This window comes from Chiloscyllium plagiosum, unplaced genomic scaffold, assembly GCF_037043375.1.
Source record: "Chiloscyllium plagiosum isolate Xiang-an unplaced genomic scaffold, Cpla_swu_hap1 HiC_scaffold_2, whole genome shotgun sequence".
NCBI classification, from domain to species: domain Eukaryota; kingdom Metazoa; phylum Chordata; class Chondrichthyes; order Orectolobiformes; family Hemiscylliidae; genus Chiloscyllium; species Chiloscyllium plagiosum.
The window spans coordinates 72585419-72605471 of record NW_028270140.1 but is presented as its reverse complement, the minus strand read 5'-3'; the positions used below and the strand labels follow the sequence as shown (position 1 = coordinate 72605471).

The 20053-nt window shown below is 39.6% G+C and overlaps 1 protein-coding gene across 11 annotated transcripts in view; it reads left to right on the top strand.

Annotated features, from left to right (window-relative positions):
* Window positions 1-20053, top strand: part of LOC122561155 (transducin-like enhancer protein 4) — a 221979-nt gene that overhangs the window by 60803 nt on the left and 141123 nt on the right. For 4 of the 11 annotated variants that reach the window (XM_043712657.2, XM_043712648.2, XM_043712682.2 and 1 more), the window contains exons 5-6: window positions 8770-8832; window positions 11919-12023. In XM_043712657.2, coding sequence (XP_043568592.1) covers window positions 8770-8832; window positions 11919-12023 — 168 coding nt within the window. The remainder of the gene's footprint in view (window positions 1-8769; window positions 8833-11918; window positions 12024-20053) is intronic. The other 7 variants (XM_043712724.2, XM_043712715.2, XM_043712744.2 and 4 more) reach the window with 2 other exon arrangements.

The window sequence follows — 20053 nt, the reverse complement described above, 5'->3', positions numbered from 1 at the left end:
CATCCAGGTCAAAACAGCCCGCTTGATTTGGCTCCACATCCATAAGCATCCACTCCCTCTACTACCGGACCTCAGTATATACTGCTGCTGTTATCTACAAGATGCACTGCAGAAATTCACCAAAGATCCTTAAACAGCACCTTCCAAACCCACAACCACTTCCACCAATTAGGACCAAGGCAGCAGATATATGAGAACTCCACTACCTGCAAGTTTCCCTCCAAGCCACTCATCATCCTGACTTCGAAATATATTTCTGTTCCTTCACTGTTGCTGAGTCAAAATCCTGGAATTGTGCATTGTGGGCCTACCTACAGCACATGGACTATAGCCAATCAAGGAGGCAGTTCATCATCACCTCTTCCAAGGGTAACAAGGAATGGGCAATAAGTACTGGCCAGCCAGTGACATCCATGTCCCATAAGTGAATAAAAAAAGATAAGGATGCTCTGAGCACCTACATAAACACAAAGTGAATGAATGCAGAGGAAGTACATGAAGAACCTGAGATGTAAGTTGTTTCGATGCACAAGATGGATCCCTGTCCCTGAGCTCAAACAAGTCAGCCAACAGAATTACAATTAAAGGTATCAGTGTGCTCCAAAATTCAGTATTGAAGTTGAGAACTGTATTCTGAGAGAGCAGAGATGTGCCATGATGATGTGATGAGGTTGATGCAGGTATGATGCCAACTTCCATAACCTGTGGTGCAGGCAGTTGCTGCCCATGGAGTATGTTCTGAGATGTTGTTTTCTGCTGACCAAAATGGAGATCCCAGGAGGAGCATATCACGAGTTACAAACATCTACTCTGACTTTCATTTTGGGAACTGTCACTGTCTAATTTCTCTCTGCTATGTGGAAAAATGGCAAATTGAATATAAATCAGCAGAGAATAAGTAGTAATGAGCCTTAATGCAATCCAAAAGACCTCTTGCCATTTGCGAGCAAGATTCTTGTCTTGATGCAAAATTGGACATTATTTTTCTTGACATAATGAATCTCATTTTTTCTGATCTTGCCATATCTTCCCAACTAATTTTCCATTGCTAATATTGCTCAAGAGTTGGGAAGATGCGGCTGCCCATTCTGAATTCCTTTGTATTTAATCATGTAACTGTGTCCAATCTTTTTAGAACTCTAATCACTTCTGACAGCCTTGTGCCATACGTTTAAAATTTCAAACAAAAACACACAATTTTTGTCATACAGACAGCATACTATGATACCCTTTTTAATGGATCAATGTCTTCACTGTATTTTAAAGACAGATTTTGATGTAGAATTCTAACTGTGATCTTATCAGGATTCTTCTAAGTCTGTTATTTATCTTATCTGTTTTATTTTATGTTTAGTATCTTTGTGACATGCAGTGTTGATAAACCTGCTTATATTAGATTACTTTACACTGTGGAAACAGGCCCTTCGGCCCAACAAGTCCACACCGACCCTCCGAAGCGCAACCCACCCATACCCCTACATTTACCCCTTACCTAACACTACGGACAATTTAGCGTGGCCAATTCACCTGACCTGCACATCTTTGGACTGTGGGAGGAAACCGGAGCACCCGGAGGAAACCCGCGCGGACACGGGGAAAATGTGCAAACTCTACACAGGCAGTCGCCTGAGGTGGGAATTGAACCCAGGTCTCTGGTACTGTGAGGCAGCAGTGCTAACCACTGTGCCACCGTGCTGCCCTTTGTGAAAGTACTTTGTTTACAATAATTATATAATTCTTCAAAAGATTTTCTTCGTGCTAATACCTCTGGCTTCTAAATCCTAAGAGCTTTGGCTATTTTTCCCTCAGTCCACATCCAAATTCAACCAATTAAGCAAAGTGAGAATCAGTAGTAAATACACTCTCATAAGCAAACACAGAACAACCACCTGATGAAAGAGCAGCGCTCTGAAAGCTCGTGCTTCCAAATAAACTTGTTGGACTATAACCTGGTGTTGTGTGATTTTTAACACAGAACAACTGAACATTACACATAGCTTAACCAGTGTGTTTCTGCTTTTTATAATTGTTCATTTCCTCATTGAACTCATAGACTCATAGAGATGTACAGCATGGAAACAGACCCTTTGGTCCAGACTGTCCATACCGACCAGATATCCCAACCCAATCTAGTCCCACCTGACAGCACCCAGTCCATATTCCTCCAAACATTTCCTATTCATATACCTATCCAAGTGCCCCTTAAATGTTGCAATTGTACCAGCCTCCACCATTTTCTCTGGCAGCTCATTCCATACCCGTGCCACCCTGTGTGAAAAAGTTGCCCCTGACGTCTCTTTTATATTTTTCCTCTCTCACCTATGCCCTCTAGTCTGGACTCCCCGACCCCATGGAAAAGACTTTGCCTATTTACCCAGTCTATGCCCCTCATAATTTTGTAAGACTGAATAAGGTCACCCCTCAGCCTCCGACACTCCAGGAGAAACATCCCCAGCCTGTTCAGCCTCTCCCTATAGCTCAAATCCTCCAACCTTGGCAACATCTTTGTAAATCTTTTCTGTGACCTTTCAAATTTCACAACATCTTTCCGATAGGAACGAGACTAGAATTGCACGCAATATTCCAACGGTGGCCTAACCAATGTCCTGTACAGCCACAACATGACCTCCCAACTGCTGTACTCAATACTCTCACCAATAAACGAAAGCATAACAAATGCCTTCTTCACTATCCTATCAATCTGCGACTCCACTTTCAAGGAGCTATGAACCTGCACTCCAAGGTCTCTTTGTTCAGCAACACTCCCTAGGACCTTATCATTAAGTGTATAAGTCCTGCTAAGATTTGCTTTCCCAAAATGCAGCATCTCGCATTTATCTGAATTAAACTCCATCTGCTACTTCTCAGCCCATTAGCCCATCTGATCAAGATCCTGTTGTAATCTGAGGTAACCCTCTTCGCTGTCCACTACATCTCCAATTTTAGTGTCATCTGCAAACTTACTAACTGTACCTCTTATTCTTGCATCCAAATCATTTATGTAAATGACAGAAAGTAGAGGACCCAGCACTGATCCTTGTGGCACTCCACTGGTCACAGCCCTCCAGTCTGAAAAACAACCCTCCACCATCACCCTCTGTCTTCTACCTTTGAGCCAATTCTGTATCCAAATGGCTAGTTCTCCCTGTATTCCATGAGATCCCTATTCTCTCCTGAGTTACCCTTTTGTCCTTAATGTATTTGTAAAAATCCTTTGGATTCTCATTAACTCTATTTGCCAAAGCTATCTCATGTCCCCTTTTTGCGCTCCTGATTTCCCTCCTAAGTACACCCATACTTCCTTTATACTCTAAGGATTCACTCGATCTATCCTGTCTATACCTTACATGTGCTTCCTTCTTTGTCTTAACCAAACCCTCAATTTCTTCAGTCATCCAGCATTCCCTATACCTACCAGCCTTTCCTTTCACCCTGACAGGAATATACTTTCTCTGGATTCTCGTTATCTCATTTCTGAAGGCTTCCCATTTTCCAGCCGTCCCTTTACCTGTGAACATCTGCCCCCAATCAGCTTTTGAAAGTTCCTGCCTAATACCGTCAAAATTGGCCTTTCTGCAATTTAGAACTTCAACTTTTAGATCTGATCTATCCTTTTCTGTCACTATTTTAAATCTAATAGATTATGGTCGCTGGCCCCAAAGTGCTCACTCACTGACACCTCAGTCACCTGCCCTGCCTTATTTCCCAAGAGTAGGTCAAGTTTTGCACCTTCTCTAGTAGGTACATCCACATACTGAATCAGAAAATTGTCTTGTACGCACTCAACAAGTTCCTCTTCATCTAAACCTTTAACACTATGGCAGTCCCAGTCTATGTTTGGAAAGTTAAAATCCCCTACCATAACCACCTTATTATTCTTACAGGTAGCTGAGATCTCCTTACAAGTTTGTTTCTCAATTTCCCTCTAACTATTAGGGGGTCTATAAATACAATCACAGTAAGGTGATCATCTCTTTCTTATTTCTCAGTTCCACCCAAATAACTTCCCTGGATGTATTTCCGGGAATATCCTCCCACACCACAGCTGTAATGCTGTCCCTTATCAAAAATGCCACTCCCCCTCCTCTCTTTCCTCCCTTTCTCTCCTTCCTGTAGCATTTGTATCCTGGAACATTAAGCTACCAATCCTACCCATTTCTGAGCCATGTTTCTGTAATTGCTATGATATCCCAGTCCCATGTTCCTAACCATGCCCTGAGTTGATCTGCCTTCCCTGATAGGCCCCGTGCATTGAAATAAATGCAGTTTAATTTATTAGTCCTACCTTGTCCCTGCTTGCCCTGACTGTTTGTTTGACTTGCTTCTGTTCTCAACTGTACCAGTCTCCGATTAATCTCTTTCCTCACTATCTCCCTGGGTTCCACCACCACCCCCCCCCCCACCTTACTAGTTTAAATCCTCCCAAGCACCTGTAGGAAATTTCCCTGCCAGTATATTATTCCCCTTCCAATTTAGGTGCAATCCGTCCTTCTTGTACATGTCACTTCTACCCCAAAGAGATTCCAATGATCCAAAAATGTGAATCCTTCTCCCAAACACCAGCTCCTCAGCCATGCATTCATCTGCTCTATCTTCCTATTTCTGCCCTCAGTAGCTCGTAGCACTGGGAGTAATACAGATATTACTACTCTTGAGGACCTCCTTTAAATTTCTGTCTAACTCTCTGTAATCTCCCTTCCGAATCTCAACTTCTCCCTTCCTCTGTCGTTGGTTGCAATGTGGACAGAATGGTGGTGAGGGTCCTTCGTTCTGGTGAGTTGTTGAAGGAAGAAACTATGGTCTCATTCGATGTAACGGCACCGTTCACCTCAATCGACAAAACCCTAGCCAGAGAAACAATAGCCAACCTGCTGGACATACAGAACAGACAACAGGACGGTGAACCTATCAACAAAGACGGCATACTCAAACTACTGGACCTGTGCCTCACAACACACTTCACATTCAACAACCAAATATATGAACAAATCAACGGCACACCCATGGGCTCACCCATCTCTGGACTCATAGCAGAAGTGGTAATGCAAAGGTTAGAACAAACAGTCTTACCGCAAATTCAACCCAAACTCTGGGTCAGATATGTGGATGACACCTTTGTAATCATTAAAAAATACAGAAATAGAGAACACACACTGGATCATCAATGCCACAGGAATCCGATTCACTAGAGAGGAAGATAAGGACAACCAACTCCCATTCCTAGACATGATGGTACAGAGAACACCGAACGGAGAATTCACTACAAAGGTATACAGGAAAGCCACACACACACAGACCAAGTCCTGAACTACGAAAGCAACACCCCAACACACACAAAAGAAGTTGCATCAAGACACTGTTCAAAAGGGCCACAACACACTGCAGGACACCAGAACTGCAAAAAGAGGAAGAAGAACACCTATACAATGTATTCGCCAAAAACGGATACCCCCGCAATTTCATCAACAGATTCCTAAGGGAAAGTCAACGGAACGAGGACATGCCGCAACCCAAAGGACTAGCCACACTACCATACATCAAGAGCATTTCCGAACTGACAGCCAGACTACTGCGACCACTAGGACTCATAACAGCACACAAACCAACAGCCACTCTCCGACAACTCACCAGAACGAAGGACCCTATACCCAGCATGAACAAAACCAATGTAGTGTACAAAATCCCATGCAAGGACTGCACAAAACACTACATAGGATAAACAGGAAGACAGCTAACGATCCGCATCCATGAACACCAACTAGCCACGAAACGACACGACCAGCTATCCTTAATAGCCACACACGCAGATGGCAAGCAACATGAGTTCGACTGGGACAACACTACTATTATAGGACAAGCCAAAAGAACAACCAGAGAATTCCTAGAGGCATGGCACTCATCCACAGATTCAATCAATAAGCACATCGACCTGGACCAATATACCGGCCACTGCAGCGGACAGCTGGAACTGACAACCGGACGCGGCAGGTACAAATCACTATAAATGCCGGAGGAAACATCACAGAAGTGCTTCACAGGAGGCTCCCAAGCACTGAGGATGTCACCTAGACAGGGGACGAAACGTCTGCAACACAAATTCCCAGTTCGGCGAACTGAATCTATCTCATTTAGCTCACTGATAGTGTCACAAAACATGGAGAGAATCCTCAATGTGAAGATGAAACTGTCCATAAGGACCCAGCAATGGTCATACTGTCATGGACAGATATGTCTATGCCAAGTAGTTTGGTGAGGGAGAAATTAAAGAGGTTCCTTCTTTTATATTCATTGTCTTGGCAACTGCCACTAACCTAGCATTGTCCTAATTTTCCACTTATAACCTCAGGACTCAGCCACCTCAAATCGGTAATCATGCTACCAAGCTAATCTTGGGGTGATGGATGTTGAAGTCCCCAGCCTATACTGTATTCTGTGGTCTTAGCATCCTCAGTGCTGGTTCCTAACTATTTTTAGAAGAGCATATGTTTATCACTGGAAAAGGGCAGTAGATTGTAATTAACATGAAATTCCTTTGCCCTTTTTAATCTGATGCCATGCTATTAGACTTGATGGGGTCCAGAACTGATATTGAGAACTCAGAGGGTGGCTTCCTCCTGACTATACTATCAATGTTCTGTTACCTCTTTACTGGTGGGACAGTAAGTCGCCAGGGATGGTGATGGAGGAGTACATGAACATAATATTATTCCAAATGGCAAAGGAAAAGATGAGAACATTTTTTTGATATGACAGTTTATTGGAATTTGACTTTCTTGAAGTATGGTAAAGTTGCCACAGTCTTACCAGACCATACAGCTGCTCTGCCTTTAGCGAGAGATAACTGATGGTAGTTTAATCTGAGGGTAACCATACCTCAGGTGAGGGAAGATCTTGAGAAGGAGAGTCTTTCAAGGTAATCTCAGCTGGTGTGGGAATTGAATCCATGCAATTGGCATTACTCTACATCGCAAGCTGGTCACCCAGCCAACTGAGCTAACAGACCAAGAATATGAGTGAAATATTATCATGTAATTTGACAAGAAATTGGATAATTATTTCCAATGACAGAACGCCTATCCCTGTAATCTCGATATCTGGGGAGATTACAGGGAAAGGAAGGGAAAATGGGATTATAGTAAATGCCTCCTATTGAAGAATCAGCACAGGCTTTAATTTATGATTTAGCAACTACAAAGTAGTGATATAATAAAGGGGTTCTAATGATAGCCTAATCTGGAAAGCAAAGTTCAAAGGTTAGTTCACCTGAAATCATGTATTAGCTTACAACTTTAACATCACTCCAGGATACTTTTTGTCTTAGTTAGTAGTGCATGTTTGGAAAATGAGATGGCATTATTGTACTTTACTCGCTACAGTATTGTGTGATGTGATATACCTGATGTGTGAACTTGAAAAGTCCTAGTCAGCTGTAGTACCTGTGTAACGTTTTGTACTTGCATTTAGCCAATGAGTAAGATTTTTAAAGCTATTTGAGGCATAATATTGAAGTATTAGTGGTTTTGTTGGGAGCATAATGTGAAACTCTTGTGCATATGGGTTTCTCCATATCTGGGGAGATGTTTTCTCTAGATGTTTGAAATGAGCTTATTCTGATACTTAGGATAAGTCATCCTCCCTGATTTTGCTTATTGTCTGCTGTAATCTTAAAGAAAAATAGGTGGACCATTTCAATCTTATCCAGATGTGTAGAATGTTTGTATTCAGCCAAATGATCAAAATCACATGCACTTTATTGATCTGATGATGAAAGTTAAGTTTTCTGTAACTTGTGAATTCCTTTTTTAAAATCTGATTGTTTGTTACATGTAAATGCACAGGAGCCTCATAAGTTCAGAAAGAAAACAAAACGCGTTAACTCCTTTTGTGGGAGTTAGGCAGCTAGCAGTGTCACACATGGTTAGCACATTGAGAAAGAAACAACAAGCAGTGATTTAGTTAAAAGGCACTGGGATTCCAATGACATTATAGAGTTATTTCATTCACAGTATTTAGCTAGTGTCCTCTTGCTCCCCTAAAAGATTCCTTGGACCATGGAAGAGTGAATCTGGGCTGGGAAGGCAGGGTTACAATTGTTTGTATTGTTTGACTGAAAAATTAAACAGAATAAAACTCTCTAGTTAGTAGGTTTAGAACTGCTGTTTCCAAACTCTTGCAGAAGAAAAATGCTCCCTAATACATGCTTTATTTAATTATTTATAGAATCTCAGAATAGTGACAACACTGCAGGAAGTCGTTTGACTCATTTTATCTTTGCTGGCTCTCTGTAAGAGCAACTCTACTCCATTGCTGTTTTTCCCCCCCCCCCCCCGCCCATGGTTGTTCACTTTTTTTCTCTTGAGTACTTATCCAATTACTTTTTGAAAACTCCTTTAGTAACTGCTCCTGTTCCACTCTCAGCTACTGCAGTCCATATCCTTAGAAGGAATAGAAGTTGTATAATAGGGTGAAAGCAATCACATTTGATATAAACCATATGCATGTATTTTACCAGTAAATAAGTATATTCTCACTTAACCTAATTTTGCTGATTCTTCACTCCTTATTGATCCACATGTTACCTTGAGAAAAAGTTTTATTTCATTTTATTTTTAATTGGTGCCAGCTATCTCGCCATGTAACATAAGCAGCTAAATTTGTTACTGTTCTGTAGGCTAGTTTGCTGCAACAAGAAAATAGTTATTACTTTATGTATTGGAATAATGATTGCACTAATGACAAAAAAAAAACCTGGTTATTGTTTTGTTTCAGGCTGAGATTGTCAAGAGACTAAATGCCATTTGCGCCCAAGTCATTCCTTTCCTGTCTCAGGAGGTAAGCTACTCTTAATATTACATATTTGTGATTCTGCTAATGTAGCTGTTACTTGGCTTCCTGAAAGTGAATATATCTTATTTTTGATGCATTTTCCTTGCTTAGTTCAAAGTCCAGATGATATCGAAGGAATAAACTTCCAACTGGATGTCTCTTCCTTTTATTTGTATTATAAATCTTAAAGAATTTGCTGTTTTGGGTGAACCAGAACTCAAAACTCTTGTATGTGTTGAGCTGTTATCAGACCAACATAGATGGTAAAATCAAATTCATTTTAAGCTACTTATTGCTTTCAATGGCATAATCTTACACATAAAGGGGTCTGTTTATTGTAATATGTATCAAGTGTACACAATTTGCAGATATGTATTCTTCATGCTTCCTTCCTAAAATTGGGTGTTGATAACTTTTCTAATTGTGCAAGGTTTATTTGTAGATATCTTTGATCAATCAGTTCAGACATGTTATGATACACCTTGAGAGCAGGTGGGACTTGAATCCAGACTTTGCAGTTCAGAAGTAGGGACACTACCACTGTGCCATGACTATTAAAACCCTCAATAACTTCATGCTGTAATGCTGAGATGAGCTTTCAATTGCAGGTTAATTAATTAACTTTAAATTATGTGGGCAATACAGTCGCTCAGTAGTGCCTCACAGCACCAGGGACCTGGGTTCAATTCTAGCCTTGGGTGACTGTGTGGAGCTCTCCCTGTGTCTGCATGGGTTTCACCTGGGTTCTCCAGTTTCCTCCCATGATCCAAAGATGTTCATGTTAGGTGGATTGGCCATGCTAAATTTCCCTATGATATGCTATCTAAATGAGTTGGCCATGGTAAATGCAGAGTTACAGGTCTTCGGAGGGTGAGTGCAGACTCGATGGTCCAAATGGCCTCTTTCTGCACGGTTGTGATTCTGTGATTCATTTCAGCTCACAGGATGGGACTTGGACCAATTTTCCCAGAGTATTGACTTGGCCCTCTGGCTTACTAGCCCGGTGACACCAGTTACACTACACCAGTACCATCACAGCACTGTCATCCCACACGATTTGTGTATAAATGTAAACATGGAGATTTAGTGGTTTGCTTGCAGTGTTAACGGGACTTAATATTGCACTTCCAACGTATCATATGTGTAATTAAAAAATACTGCTTCAAATTAAAATGTTTGCCTTCAAAAAAAAAGAGTCCAACAGGAATTGGGTCAAGTAAGCTTGTTGTGTTAGTGAAGAAGCCACTGATACTGAAGAGTGGCTGTCTTGTACCTGTGATATAAAATTGCAAAAATATTGTGAATCAAGTCTTGCAGTCTTCGGTCATTGTGAGACAAGATATGTGATTGAAGACACACATTGGAAATCCTGAGAGGGGGACTAACATGGGAATCACTTCAGAGATTTAATTTCCAATTGGCAATTCCTGAAGGTCCTGCGTGAATGTTTATGACTGAATTGAGGTGGAGACTTCAGACTGTTCCACAATAGTTACCTGGATAATTAGTCACAAAATGTTAGATAAATAAAAATCTAGTGCAGGAACATATTTGACCCTCAATGAATTAATGAATTGACATCTCGACCCCATCTGACGATCTCCTATCGCTCCCTGACCATTGATCCCTACCACCTGACTACCCCTTGATCCATCCCAACTATCTGATAAATCAGCCACCTGCCCCCTACATGACTATCCAATTCACTTACTTTACCAACTCAGCCATCTACTGTCTTACCCATTCACCAACTCACCCACTCTGCTATTCATCCATTTACCCATTCATACCCTAATCAGTAATATTTGAAGACTGAACCTTTAAACCTATTCTGTGGCAGTTAGTTGCACCAAAAAGTGATATATCCTGTCTTCTTCAACTTTATTTCGCTCCAACAAAATTCCCCAAGGCACACTCTGGTTGAGTGTTTCAGGTTTAGAAGGATCTGGGCCAAATGCAAGCAAGTGGGACTAGTTTAGACTGGGAAACTTGGTCGGCATGATCGAGTTGGACAAAAGGAGTAGTTTTCCATGTTGTATAACACTATGACTATGTCTCTATTAGGAAATCCTGGAAATAGTGGTCACAGTTCAGGGAGTTTTCAAGTGCAATGGCAATTCACTCAGGATTGCCGCTGCTTGGAATAGTTAGATCTGTAAGCTGTGAATTACTTTGCGGAATATGATGAGAAAATAAGGCCAAACTTTTACTCGTTTGAAACCCATTCACTTATACAGTAAAATTTGGGTCACAAGGCACTAAATGAATTACATGTATAATCTACCTTGTAGATTAACTATTATAACAGTGTGTCTTTTCATTCTGAAGGATTCTTCTTTCATCTCATGGTTGGATTCTTCATTATATCCTGCCAGTAGATTTTAATGAATCTGCTAATTGTCAGGGAACTTGATGGTGTATGTTTAGTGGGTGCCTCAGCTGTTTGATATCTTTCAGTTTGGATAATTGCTGCAGGAAGTGATGGAAACATTGAAATATATTTTTGAGCTCCACCTTGTTATACCTGTATTTTGTGTACTTTTTTCTTGTAAATTGTGAAAGCTAGTGAATAACTTTTTTGAGGGTGGCATAATGCACTGGATTCTCCATGTGTAAGTCTTTATAGGTTTATGAAGAGCACATTATCTTAATGTATTTATTAGAAGTTTGCAAATATTCAAGATACTTAAACTTATCATTTAAGTTCAAACAGTGTTTTATAATAATAATTTATTTATACTCCTCAGTACATAATGTTACATTTCATATATGGTTGTCAATCCATTGGATTTTTTTCTATAAAGAAGTCAATTTTTTTCAACCTAAGATGCAAGGACAGTTTTAGTAATCACATAACTAATTGACTTGTAGTTCTCTGTTGTGCACTTTAAACCATTTAACTAATTCAAGTTTTGAATTGCTGTCATAAGAAAGTCTTAGAGAAGGGATTGGATTGAGCAGTTCAATATGCTCTGTGAACATTACATACATCATTGACCAATGAGGTTTTTCACTCTTAGGTTTAAGAATGACTTAATGCTACAGAATGCAAATGAAACTGACATTATTTGCTTTCTGAAATTCACTTTCAGCACCAACAGCAAGTGGTGCAGGCAGTGGAGCGGGCCAAGCAAGTGACCATGGCTGAGCTAAACGCCATCATCGGGGTACGTGGTCTTCAAAGTCTGCCCCTTACAGTGTGTATACCCATTTTATTACTCTCCTTACCACTGCTGGAGCCAGTTTAACAATTAAAATGAGGGAGATCACATGCAAAGGGATCCATTACCTTTAATTTTAATTTTAACTTAAAGATACAGGCATAAATTATTGCTCAATTCAATCTAGCTATTATTGTTGAATTTTGTGTGTTATAAATTCAAGTCCTAACTTATGTTAGGAAGGGAAAAATAAAAATTAATGAATGTTTAGGTGTGCAATTATACATTTTAAAAAAAATTGGCTGTCATTCACATGAGAGTTAAAATGTTGTGAAATCTTCTGTGCTGCATAAACATCCTAATGTTCTCCCAGTGATTGAGTCAGAGGGCTCTGGGCAGTTTAGTTTTTCCAAAAAAGCCAAACAAAAATTGAAATTCTGATAATCAGCTGAACTTTTTATAAAATGGAAGTGAAAAGTATTAAGTTTTATCTGTTGCTACTGCTGGTATGATATGTGCAAGTCTGGTGAGATTTTAATCATTGCCATATCATTAGACATGCAGAGATGATCTGTTATTAGCTTTTTGTACTGCTTTTAATGTTAATTGTTTGAGAGATATCTTGAACTATTTCATGTCAGACCCACTTAATTTCTTCAGTTTATAATATTGATCCATCTATCGGTGCAGATTGCATACAATAATCATATTCCTCCAGTAAAATGTGTAACCAACTCGCCACCATTGCTTCCAACAGTTCTAAATAACCTATTTTCAACCAATCATTGAAAGAAATGTTAATGACATATCATTTTTCACTTTTCAAAGTTAGTGCCTAGTCATTATATTAGTCTTGCAAAACTCTTATGCTGCAATAAGGTTTATAAATCCCTCGAGAAATTGAAATGTGAAGGGATAATAATGATTTCTTAAGGTGATTAATGAGGATGTGCGAGAATCTTGTGTACCTTCTGAAAAGACTCCTAAAATAACCAAGAAATAAAAAAAAAGCATGACATAATGGCGCAGTGAGTATAAATGGTCACCATCCAGCGAAAGGCTATTGCTGTTGTGTTTTACTGTTGCAGTGAGGTAAAGCTCAGAAATGGAACCTTAATTTACACAATATGACATTTGGCCAAGTATTCAGTTTCGAGCAATTGCTTCACAACCTTTTTGTGATTTCGTAATGTAACTGATTTTAGCCTAAACTCCTGATTTCCAACGGAAAATTAGCAGATTGGCAGAACCTTTAGGAAATGGTTGACATTTCACCTGGTATTCAACTGGTCCACTGGTGTTCAACCTTATTGTCCAAAATTGGAGAGTCTTTATTTATTTGGTGCTTTGAGTTGGAGCAATTTCCTTTTTAAATTAGGTTCATCCTTTGCCCCTACAGAAATCTTATTGAGTACTAATCTTTAAAAATTACATGTTTTATAAGGAAATATCAATTATTTAAACTAAATTATTGATAAAAATATTTAAAATGGAATAAATAGACTAAGTATTTCATTTTCCCACTGAAGCATAACTTTGCTCAAACATGCAATGAATGAGGCAAACTATTTTTCTTTTTCATTTTCAACCTCTCCTAAAATCCATTAATTAATGTAGCTGTAACTACAACACAACTAGACAATGAAGCTTCCATCTTTTAATCCACACGTTTGATGTTCTTCGCAATGAAGCCAGTTATACAAAAGTGCTAATAAAACTGTCTATGCTAAAATAACATATAAAAAATTATTTTATCTCTATGGTAATCTCCTTCTCATGTAACTGTGCAGCTGGTTCTAGCAATTATGTTTTATAAAATTTTATTTGGATTAACTTGCTATGTAGCAATTTTTCTCTCGTGTTGTCTGTGAAGATTTCTGTTTTTTTTTCAATGTATCAAATACAGTTTGAAATGGTAATTATTCCATTTGGTTTGATTAAAATTCAAATCACTGAGTGAAGATGTAGATAAGGGTCACTGAATAATCAATCTGAAGTGTAGGTAGTACTTCAGTTTTTTGGCTTTGTAAAATAGGAAATTGGAGCCCTCTGATTGGAACTGATAGTGGCTTTAGATGTGACTTGATTGCTAGTTGTTTTTTAATGGGCTACTTTAAGAGCTATTTGGAGCTTGGACAACTACATGGAAGATATTGGCAGTTAATTAGATGAAATAAAATAGAAGAGTGACCTTCATTTCCTGCTAAAGGCCTTTCACAAAGTGGGATGAAACTAAGTCAGTCATGAAAAATTGTGAATTATGTTTATTCTGAGTCTTTCATGCTTCAGTTCTCAGAATTGGGGTTGAATACACTGTGCAGTTATGTTTATGATCCCTTCAAAATCGTGCAATTTATGTATCAGACATTATTAAAAGTCATTATTATGGACTCATGCACGCAAAATCAAAATCTGATGGTTGCAGGAAAACAAAGTAAGGCTTTATAATATACTTCCAAAACTTATATTGAAGAGGGAACTTTTAAAGCTAAGCAAAAGTCTAGCTGCTGGTAATTTTAGATATTGAGTGGATATTTCCAGTCAGAAGGTCATGACTATAGAATCATAATATTGCCTGTGACTTGAATTTGCTGACAATCAGGTAAGTTTTTACTTTTAGCTGATTCATGTCTAGACTAGATGAATGCTGAATAATGATTAACATCGGTTTGGAAGACAAACTTTACTTTGACCTGAAACAAATACAAAATGCTGTAGAAACTCAGGTCTAACAGGATCTGTGAAGACAGAAACCAAGGTATTGCTTTGAATCTGGTGTGACATGTATGAAAGAAGGGCAAGAAACATGAACTCAGTGTCTCTCTTCACAAATGCTGTAAGACCTGATGAATTTCTCCAATATTTTCTGTGTTGTTTCAGATTTACAGCATCAGCAGTATCTTGCTTTTATTTAAGTTTGATCTATTTATAATTTACATTGTGTTTTTATTGATGCATTATGGGAGTACCATACTTACTTAGAGATACCCGATTGTTTGGAAGTTACTTCCTATTTAGAGAAATATGAATCATACATTAGCTATGGGAAAAACCAGCTGAGATTTTCTATTGTATTGCCTAACTCTCAAGGCATGACTCTGTCTCGACTAATGAGAAAGCTCGCTGGAGTGAGCTCCAGTCAGCTTCTTGGCACAGTTTTTGGTAAATCACATATGTGAACCGTCACACCTCACTAGAAGCTGCCAGCCAATCGGAGATTGACAGATTCTTGATTTTAGACATTATCGCTGGAGGCTTGATCTTCATGGGATTCAATGGTGAGAAGGTAAGTCTTTTTCTTTCGTGTCTCTTAGGGTAGGGATTACTGGGAGAGGCCAGGGGCTCAGTGAGTGCTAGAGGCATGGGTCACAATGGACCTCTTTGCCCAGCATTTCATTGCTGATGTAGGACGAGGGCGAGACAACTGGTGGTGGTTTAAGTTTTGTGTGACTATGCATCAAGCGAGGGGCGCGGTTGAGAAGGCAGGACCTTCATGGTGATCTCAGCCAGTGCAGGGATTGAACCCGCACTGTGCACTTTTGGCATTACTCTGATGTAGCGAGTATCTATCTAGGACTAACTCTTCAATTATTTGCTCATCCTACCACCTTTCTTTTTACCTCCAGTGAGGGGAAGATTGTGCTTATAGTTTCAATGAGCAGTCACTGAAATTTGATCATTTCTACAGCAATGGATCTATCTCACCTGTCCATTCTATAGTGTACTATACAAGTGGAACTGGAACAAATCTCTCCGATATTAGAATGCAAAGAAAAAAGAAACAGTAATTTGGCTTCTAGAGAAAAATGCAGGAGTTATGGAGATACTTTGGCGAGGAAATGCTTATTATGTAATGGGATGAACACAGGAAACAAGTTACCCCTATTGTAAAACCCTGGGCCCTAGTTCTGAACTCATCCACAACAGGAAACGCCATTTCCATTTTTGCCTTGTCAAGATCATTTAGAATCTTATAAACATTATCAGATTACCTCTTGCTCTTCTAAACTCCAATGAAAATCAGTCCAGCCTGTACAAGCTTTCTTCATTTCAGGTATCAATCTAATAAATCTCCTCAATCCATTGCTAACATATTTATATCCTCCTTTCATAAGGAAGGCAAGACTGCACATATTTTTCAAAATGTGGTCTCACCAATGCCTTAACAACCTTTTGCGTTCAATACCTCTCTCACTCCATAAGTCACCTTAGTTACATTCTGTACCTACATATTAATATTTTAAACTAGAACATCTAGATGCCTCTGCATCTCAAAATTCTTCACTTGTTCTCTGTTTCTGTTTTTTTCCTTCCTGCTGAAGTAAACAATATCATTTTTTCCCATGTTCTCTACTATCTAGAGGAAAGTTACTCTACTCCCAGAGTACCATTGGGCTGCTTACTCATTTGAGGGCGAGACAACTGGTGGTGGTTTAAGTTTTGTGTGACTATGCATCAAGGGGTGCGGTTGAGAAGGCAGGACCTTCATGGTGATCTCAGCCAGTGCAGTGATTGAACCCGCACTGTGCACTTTTGGCATTACTCTGCAATCCAAATCAGCTCTCTAGCAAACTGGAAAATCCAATCTCCAGGTACACTGCTGACCATGCAATTAACCAATCTATATCTGTTTGCAACCTTATGATGTTCTCTTGACAACATACGTTCCTATTTACTTTGTGTCCTCTGCAAAGTTAGTAACTATATCTTCATTTCCCCTCATTTAAGTCATTGATATAAAGTGTTAAAGGTTGAGAGCCCAGGAAGGACACTTGCAGACCACCATTCACTACATTCTGCCAATCAGAAAAAGACCCATTTATCATGACTCTATTTTCTGGAACTATGAGATAAAGAAGCAGAATTACGCTATTCAGCTCATTTGAGTCTGCTCCACCATTCAATCATGGCTGATATGTTTCTCAACCCCACTCTCCTGCCTTCTCCCTGCAACCCGAGATCTTCTTACCAATCATGAACCTATCTATCTCTGTCTTAAATGTATTCACTGACTTGACTGCCACAGCACGCTGTGACAATGAGTTCTGCAGATTAATCACTGAAGCAATTCCTTCTCCTCCTCAGTTCTGAAAGGTTATCTCTTCACTCTGAAGTTGTGCCCTTGGGTCCTAGTCTCTCCTACTAGTGGAAACATCTTCTCATGTCCACTCTATCCAAGCCTTTCAGTATTCAATCAGATCCACCATCATCCTTCTAACCTCTATTGAGTACAGATCCACAGTCCTCAACTGCTCCTTGAATGACAATCCCATAATCTCTGGGACCATTCTTGAAAACCTCCTCTGGACACTTTTTTCAAGGCCAGCATGTCCGTCCTTAGGTATGGGGCCCAGAACTGCTCACAATGTTTTAAATGTTCTCATCAGTACATCCCTGGTCTTGTATTCTAGCCCTTTCAAAATACATGCTAACATTGCATTTACTTTCCTAATTGCTAATTGAATCTGTATGTTCACCTTCAGAGAATCCTGAACTAGAATTCCTCAGTTCTTTTGTGCTTCGGATTTCTGAAGCCTTCCTCCATTTAGAAAATTGTCTACTCTATTCTTCCTACCAAAGTGCATAACCTCACACTTTCCCACATTGTATTCTATCTGTCACTTCTTTGACCACTCTCCCAGCCTGTACAATTCCTTCTGCAGCCTCCCCACTTCAACACGGGTGGCACGGTGGCTCAGTGGCTAGCACTGCTGCCTCAGTGCCAGGGACCCTGATTTGATTCCAGATTCTGGCAACTGTGTGAAGTTTGTGCATTCTCCTTGTCTGCCTGGGTTTCCTCCAGGTGCTCTAGTTTCCTCCCACAACCAAAGCTGTGCAGGTGAGGTGAATTGGCCATGCTAAATTGCCCATAGTGTTCAGGGGTGTGTAGATTAGATGCATTAGTTAGAGGTAAATGTACAATAATAGGATAGGGGAATGGGTCTGGGTGGGTTACTCTTCGGAGGGTCAGTGTAGACTTGGGCGAAATGGCCTGTTTCCATACAGTTGGGATTCTACGATTCGATGACTCTGTGACTACTTGTCTTTCAACATATCTATGTGTCATCTGCAAACTTGGCAACAATGCCCTTAGTTCCTTCGCTAACTCTTGATTTCTCTCCACAGATGCTGCCTGACTTGTTGCGTTTTTCCAGCAATTTCTATTTTTGTTTTCTCTCAGTTCCTAATTCCAGATCATTAATGTATAACATGAATAGTTATGGTCACAACACTAACCCTCTTAGAACTCCACTAGTCATTGGTACTTTAGCCAATCTTCAATGTAGTGTAGTTTTTAACCCCTTACACCATGTGCTTCTACTTCTCACAATAAACTTTTTATGTGACACTTTTTCTCAAATATCTCTTGGAAATCCAAGTAAGGCACATCAATGGACTTTCCCTATCGATATCAGCTGTTACTCCTTCAGAGAATTCCAATAAATTGGTGTCATGATTTCCCTTTCTGAGACCCATGCTGACACTTCCCAATTACCAAGAGTTTTTCCAAGTCCCAACTATAACCTCGTTTATTATCAATTTTAATACCATGGCCTCAACAGACATTAAGCTAACTGGCTGGTAGTTTCTTGTTTTCTGATCCCCTCTCTCAAATGGAAGAGTTCTAATTGTTACTTTCCCATCTGATGGAATATTTGCAGAAGCAAAGACATTTTGGAAAATTAACACTGGTGCATCTGGTACTTGATTAGCAACCTCTTTTAACACCCTATGGTGAAGTCCATCAGGACTCAGGCTCGTCAGCCCACAGTTCGATCAGTTTGCTGATTAATACTTCCCTGGTTTATTGTAATTTCACCAAGTTCCCCTCTTCCTTCATGTTCCAGATTTAGAGCCATTACTTGGATGTTTTGATTCTTATTAAGTGAAGACAGAAGCAAAATATTCATTAATTTCATTCACCATTTCCTTATTGTTTGTTATTAGTGTAGTTCCCTATTCTCACTCTGTTTAAGATCCAACACTCACTTTACTTACACTTTCTTAGATACCTGTAGATATGCTTGTTCTCCGCTTTTGTTTCTTACCAGCTTCCTCTCCTCTTATCCTGTAATTTATTACTCATGATAGCCTTTCAATAATTTTCTGTCCTTTCTTTACATTCTGACTAGTCATTTGACGAGCTGCTCACCTTTGTGCAAGTGTTTAATTTTTCTTAAATTTGATGTTTTCCTCCATTGTTGGTGAGACTCCATTGGAAATTTGCTTTAAAATATTATATTCTGAAATATCCCTTTAAATGTCTGCCATTGCTTCTTTATTGATCTATCCCCTAGCCTCGTATTTCACTTCACTTCAGCTAGTTCAACATCCATACCCACGTATTTGTTCTTACTTAAGATTAACACACTAGTCTTCGACCCATTTTTCTACCTTTCAAACTGAATGTAAAATCCAATCAAATTGTGGTCACCACAGCCTAGAGATGCCTTTTCCTCTGAGGTAACTAATTAATCCTGTCTTATTGCATAATGCCGAATCTGTTCTCTTGTTGTTTCCAGACCATGCTGCTTTAAGAGGTTATCTCAAAAACATTCTATGAACTCCTCATCCATGCTATGATTACCAATCTGTTTCTTTCAGTTTATTTTTAGATTAAGATCACCCATGATTATTACCATGCCTTTATCACAAACACCCAATATTTCTCCTTGTGGTACTCGGTTCCACATTGTAGTTTCTGTTAGCCTATAGATCACTCCCATTAGTGATTTATTTTCCTACTATTCCTCATCTGCACACAAACCTGTTCTACGTCCTGCTCTCCTGAACCAAGGTCATCTTGGAACCACTGTTGTGTCCAAGGCACTGGAACTAGTAACGGTATACACAACTCTCTCAACCTTGCAATGTCCTCCTTACTAAGACAGGAGGGTTTTGCAATATTTGTGAGAGTTGTCCCACAGACTAGTCACGCAATAGGTTGACTGCCATTCTCACAGAATCATATGGAGGAAGGCAATGCCTTTTGCTGGATTGGTAATTCAGAGATCCCTATTTATTCTTAGCTTGAGGGTACAAATTCTGGCACTGCAGTTGCATTC